Source organism: Pelmatolapia mariae, linkage group LG7, assembly GCF_036321145.2.
Source record: "Pelmatolapia mariae isolate MD_Pm_ZW linkage group LG7, Pm_UMD_F_2, whole genome shotgun sequence".
NCBI lineage: Eukaryota > Metazoa > Chordata > Actinopteri > Cichliformes > Cichlidae > Pelmatolapia > Pelmatolapia mariae.
The window spans coordinates 12,679,001-12,685,000 of record NC_086233.1 but is presented as its reverse complement, the minus strand read 5'-3'; the positions used below and the strand labels follow the sequence as shown (position 1 = coordinate 12,685,000).

The following is a 6,000-nucleotide window of genomic DNA, read 5'->3' as shown; positions in this document are numbered from 1 at the left end:
GTGCTTATACGTGCACACACATACACACATAGTGCCTTGTCTTTTAGAACCATAGGGGGGTTTTACAAGGGGAGGTGCTTGTGTAAACTGTAAACTGTAACTGTCATGGAAATAAATAGCTGCGAGGAAGGCTGCTTGTTGAAGAAGTTGGGTTGGAGACAGGTGAGGAGCGTTGAGCTCCAAGAGCCTGGTTCCGACCAAGCCTTCCCTTGCTAGGAAGTAAAAGATGTTTGTCTTGTTTTTGTCGTTAACGAGAATAAGTTTCTAAACTAGCGGGGCCTGTGGAATTGCAGACCCAACATAAAATGTGACAGCAAACGTGCTCTAGTGTGAACCCTCAAAGTGGCCCGCATGCGCAAAAGAAGACGTCACACACAACGCGCTCTGTTTGGACCCAGTCCAAACAGTATTGTTTGACTGATGGCCCTTAATATAAAGACTTGTTTCGGACTTTACGTTTCCCAATTTTGCTTTAAGTTATAAAGTTATTTTGTTATTTACATATGGCCTAATAATGATCCTTATTGCTGTTTTAGAGAGGAGCAGTGCTTCAAAGGATAGTTGGAAATTTCTGTCAGAATCTGCAGATTATACAGTACAAATAAAATGTTCACGTTTCTCCAACGTTGTCTTCCCAACAGTTTCACTAACATCTACACTGGTTGGCCAGGAAGCTTTCACGATGTCTTCGAGCTCTTCTCCAGCGCTGATAATTGGCGTCCGTCTTGTGTCAGTGACGTAAAAGACGGATTTAATGCGACATGACCATTCAAACAGCAGTCACTTTCTAAAACATTAGATATGTGTCGGATTCAGTACTACATACGAAAGTGACCCAGGTCGGATTTGAAAATATCGGATTTGTGCTGTTCACACTGTCATACCATGATCGGATATGGATCGCATAGGGTCAAAAAAATCTGATTTGATGCGCTTTCGCCTGCAGTGTAGCCAAATTATTCTTTTCAATACACCTTTTATATGTTAGTCACAGTGAGTAACATAGTTGGTCATACTGTTCCACCATTTAATCATTTTCTTTTAGGTCTTGTCTAACAACAGCTTCAGACCTACATCAAATTCAAGCCCACGGCCAAGATGAGCCCTCCCTGTCCAGATATCAGTTCTCTGATCATCAGTCTTCCAGTATTTCTTCCTGCTCTGCGACTTTGGACTGTCAGTCAGATACCGTTGATCATTTCTCCTCAAGAAAGGTATTAACAGTCTGCCAAGCAGTGTTTATTTCCACACATCATGTTTTCCTAACACCCTTCAAACTCTACTGATGGATACTCAATGCATATCCTAGACCAGGGGTGTCAAACTCATTTTACATGGATCTTAAGCTGGCTAGACCAGTGAAACTTCCCTACTACTATTTAACTGTTCATGATGAAGTGAAAGAAATCGGTCAGCACAACTCCTTGGACTTAAATTGTAAGTAAATGGTAAATGGCCTTTATTTGTATAGTGCTTTACTAGTCCCTAAGGACCCCAAAGCGCTTTACACATCCAGTCATCCACCCATTCACACACACATTCACACACTGGTGATGGCAAGCTACATTGTAGCCACAGCCACCCTGGGGCGCACTGACAGAAATAAATGTGTAAAATTACAGAAAAAGTTTTGTAATAAGTGTGTCAAGAACCGTAGTTCTAACACGCAAGCTGGACCCAGAAGCAAACACAATACGCGGGAATGCACGCAAAAGAAACTTTATTTCTTAACTAAAGGTGACCCGGAATAACCAAAGGGAACACGATGTTAGAACAGAAGAGACCGGGAGATAAACGATTTGGGGACGGCGTGATCAGGACCATGGGAGGCTGCACCAGTAAGGGGAGAGAGTTACTGGAGAGCAGGGAGATAACAGCATACAACAGGGGTAGAGCTATTTATCTTACAATCGGGGCCGGACCGTGGGAACCGGAGGGAGGGGTGAGTGTCCGCGGGAGAGGATTCCAGGGAGACGGAGAGGATGATAGGCGGTTTTTCTGAACTCCAGGCGGGCAGGAGGACAGGCAGGTGAAGGCTCGAACACGGCGGACAATAACCTGAGCACACAGTGACAGGATTAACACAGTTCATAGAAACCAGAAATTCCACATTAACTGTAGTGAGGGGCCAAGTTACCACTGAATGGTGACTGATGGACTGGCGTGGAGCAGCCGGCCGTGCGGGGTTAAATAGTCCTCCTGATGATCACCTGGAATGGGATGCAGGTGTGAAGATGACAGCCACAACCGAAGGCGTGGCCACCTGGGCATCCCAACCGCTCCTCAGACACCGAGCCGTGGACCATGACAAAGTGAAAAACAGCTACTCTTCTGTTTTTTCTGAAATTTCTTCGGTATTAAGTAGCAAAAATTAAGCTTTTTTGTTAGAAGTCATTTTTGGGCTAAAGAAAAAGTGGCTGACCAAAATTCATTGAACCAGCAGCAAAAAGAAGTTTTGTGTACAGTGCTGTCAGAGTGACGAAACCTGCAGAATCTGCGAGATTTCAGCTCCTGACAGTATGTCCATATCTATTTGTGGAATCTATGTACCTTCTTGTTAATTGTTTGCTGTTTTAGCTGTTTGGTGGTTGTTGAAATGACTCTTTGAGCTTTTAGCTGAGATTCTGATATTTCTGTCTTTATTTAAATAACACATCTGGCGGTATATCCTGCTAAACCAGATGTTCTGCCCCTGTACCGGGGGTGTTGGGGTTCAACAGTTTAATTGTTTATTGCTTTATTACTTTGTGTAGTATGAATGGCCACAAGGGAGGTTTTTTATCTGTAGGAAAACCTGGTAAACTTATGAAAATACAGCTAAAAGTCCAACATTTCTGCTTGTGCTTGTTTGTGGTGAGCAGCAGATCAAACAAGTTAAGAGGTATAAATGGCTTGAACCACATTTAAGCCTGTGAGACTCATTTAGACACTCACGACACTGAGCCATGGCTCTGTGCTACATGCACACATTTCTGTATCTCTGTCATTCAAAGGCACTTCAGTTTTATGTAATATCCAGTTATTATTCAGTGTTTTCATAAAAGCCTTATATGCATCTGCTACTACTAGACAAAACACACAAGTTTTAAGGTACAAGTTTGAAACTTTTCATCCTCCACAATTCTACACTCAGCTTTCCAGTCTCTAATATCATTGAAATGCAGCCAGATGCTGCTTATTTACATTTTTGCTCCTTTCTTCACTTTTTTCCAACACGCTTGATTAAAATCCGGCTACCCAACTTTCTGTGTACCTGGCCTGTACCACTACACTTGCTGTCTTTGCCCCCCCCCCCTCTCCTTCTTTCCCATAATGTATGATCCCAGTCCGTCTTTACATGTGATTGACTGCATGGTGTGCCCATCAAAATAAAGTCCCACCTCTGCCTGCGTGGATTCTCAGCAGGGCTGAAGATTCGGCTCCGACATACTGACGGGCCATTAATAACTGAATATGAAATTATCTCGCGGGCTTGATAAAATTGTATCACAGGCCGGATGTGGGCTGTACATTTGACACCCCTGTCCTAGACTTTAAAAGTCTACTTTTGTAATTCTCTGTTCATAAAGTGTATTTAAGATCTCCATTAGTGCTTGGGTACTTTTTTTTATCTTGAATTCACAAACTGACGAGTTCTTTTTTGTTTTGTTTTGTTATTTCTCTGCAGTCATTTCTCTTGTCAGTCATGTTCTATTCTATTCTTCAGTTTTCCAAGATTTAAATATTACTACAAGATACTCTGTAATAAACTGACAGAAACCTTTAAGGTTTGGTGATATGTAAAAATTTTCCAACCAACAATCGTCAGTCCAATAAGCATCAATAGACTTTTCCATGGGCTGAGCAATGTAATCATGCATGGACTGATTTGCTCATTTAGAATCTGTATGTTTTGTTTGGAGGGAATATTTTACCTTCTTGTTTGTTTCAGTATTAATATAGCTACTTTTTGGATTATTTATGTATGTATGTATTTATTTATTTATTTGAGATGCATTTGAGACTCCTATGTTTTTGTTTTTCATCTTATTTAATATCTTAGACAATCTTAGTCCGGTTCTTTTGTGTTGCCAGTAACAAATATTTCAACTCAGTCCAGTATGTTAACAACTTTAAAATAATTTTTCAGTACAGTGCATCTGATATGATTTGGAAACGCACACAGAACACAAACAAAATGAACTAATGAGTCTCTAAGTGTCTGCTTCCTTTTGTTTTTTTTAAACACAAACAGGTGAGCTTGGGGCACGTTACAGTCATACTAACTAAATGATGGGTTATTGAAGTTGGATGGTAATGGTTGCTAATGTTTCTCTCTCCACTTTTTGCAGCAGGTTGTGAAGCCTGTGTGCACTCAGCTGGCCTGCCATCAGACATTAGTCCGATACTTTATTATGAAAAGCAGCAACATCAGGAACTTGGAAATTTCTCAGCAAAAAGGCATCTGGTCTACTACACCAAGTAATGAGACCAAACTCACCAAGGCCTTTTTGGAGAATAGCGCCATCATCCTTATCTTCTCTGTTCAGGGCTCTGGACACTTCCAGGTGACACTCAAATGGAAGAATCTGTATGCATGATCATGTGTGCCAGAGTCATGATGCAGACTGTGAAACTGCAACAGTAAAAAAAAAAAAAAAATCGGTTTTGAAAGACCAAACGTGTGTTTTTGTTTTCTTTTTCACAGGGCTATGCTCGCATGACGTCTGTCGTCAGTCAGGAGGAGAGCTGTCAGGACTGGGGCCTCATGGAACTAGGAGGGGTTTTCAGTGTAGAATGGATACACAAAGAAAATATTCCCTTCCAGTGCACCCAGCATATCCTCAACCCATGGAATGACAACAAGAAGGTCCAGATTAGCAGGGATGGCCAGGTACATATACAGGGTGCATCACAGCATAGAAGCTCTTTCACATATTGTTACAAGCAGTTAATGTGACTGCCAGCACGAATGGTAGTGGCATACTGCTCCAGCAGAGAATGCAGTGAACAGTTAATAAACGGATCATTTATTAATAATAAATTTGAACTAAACACAAACTCCAAAAAGTTTTAATGTTGTGTAAAATGTGAATAAAATCGGATCTCATTAAACCATTTTTGTATCCACAAAAAACACAGAAAGTAGAGCTGGGCGATAGAACAATAACGATATGTATTGTGAAATAACTTTTTCTCGATAGAAAAATTAAACTATTGCGATAGGCCTCATCTCTCTTGTCCTCTTAAAAAAAAAAAAGAACAAAAAAAAAAAAAAAAGAACAGCCAATCCAAATTAAGTAGCGCAGAGCCGAACCAATCACAGCCGCAGCGTCACGTCACGTGACTTGTTACGTACAGCACAAGTGCCAAGGCGCACATGTGTATTTGTTTTTGGAGCCGGGCCGCCCGGGTAATGAAGGAAATGAGTTTGCCGACTAGAGAAAAATCAACCGAGAGCGTGAGCGAAGGTTACCGAAGAACAAACAGATGATGGTTCCAATGCCGGAGAGATTGTCGAACGGAAGGGCCATAGAAGTTCCGTAGTGTGAAGGTATTTCGGCTATTTCAAGTCTGACAAAAAACAGAGTAGCGCACTGTAAATTGTGCCGAAAGCAAGTCTGGAAATACAATAAACCGGTGCATGCTCAATCTCTGACTGAAAGCGCTAATTCGTCATTCGGCTTTTGTCAGACTAAAGTAACTGTTAAAACTGTTTGAAAAGCTAAGCTATACAACAAGGAGAGATTGAGAATTTCCTTTTAGTTCTCAGTTTATTTGATATTGACAAAAGTTAGTCAATTTTGTCTGTTCTTCTGTAAAACGAACTAAGATTTATTTTTAGAATTAATATTTTGTTTCTAAGTGGAATTGACAATTTAGTAGTCTGTTTTGTTTGTTCTATTTTGAAACTTAAACGCTTTAGCGGCTGCGTTTTGTGTAGTTTGCAATATTTGCCTTTATTTATGTGAAACTGAAGTCTCATGTTCCTTAAGTACATCTACCCTGTTAAACTTATTA

At 40.8% G+C, this 6,000-nt stretch overlaps 1 protein-coding gene across 3 annotated transcripts in view; it reads left to right on the top strand.

Annotated features, from left to right (window-relative positions):
• ythdc2 (YTH domain containing 2) overlaps positions 1-6,000 on the top strand; it is a 50,192-nt gene that overhangs the window by 32,877 nt on the left and 11,315 nt on the right. For 2 of the 3 annotated variants that reach the window (XM_063477916.1, XM_063477917.1), the window contains exons 28-30: positions 1,046-1,214; positions 4,332-4,547; positions 4,688-4,873. In XM_063477916.1, the coding sequence (XP_063333986.1) occupies positions 1,046-1,214; positions 4,332-4,547; positions 4,688-4,873 (571 nt within the window). The remainder of the gene's footprint in view (positions 1-1,045; positions 1,215-4,331; positions 4,548-4,687; positions 4,874-6,000) is intronic. The other variant, XM_063477919.1, reaches the window with a different exon arrangement.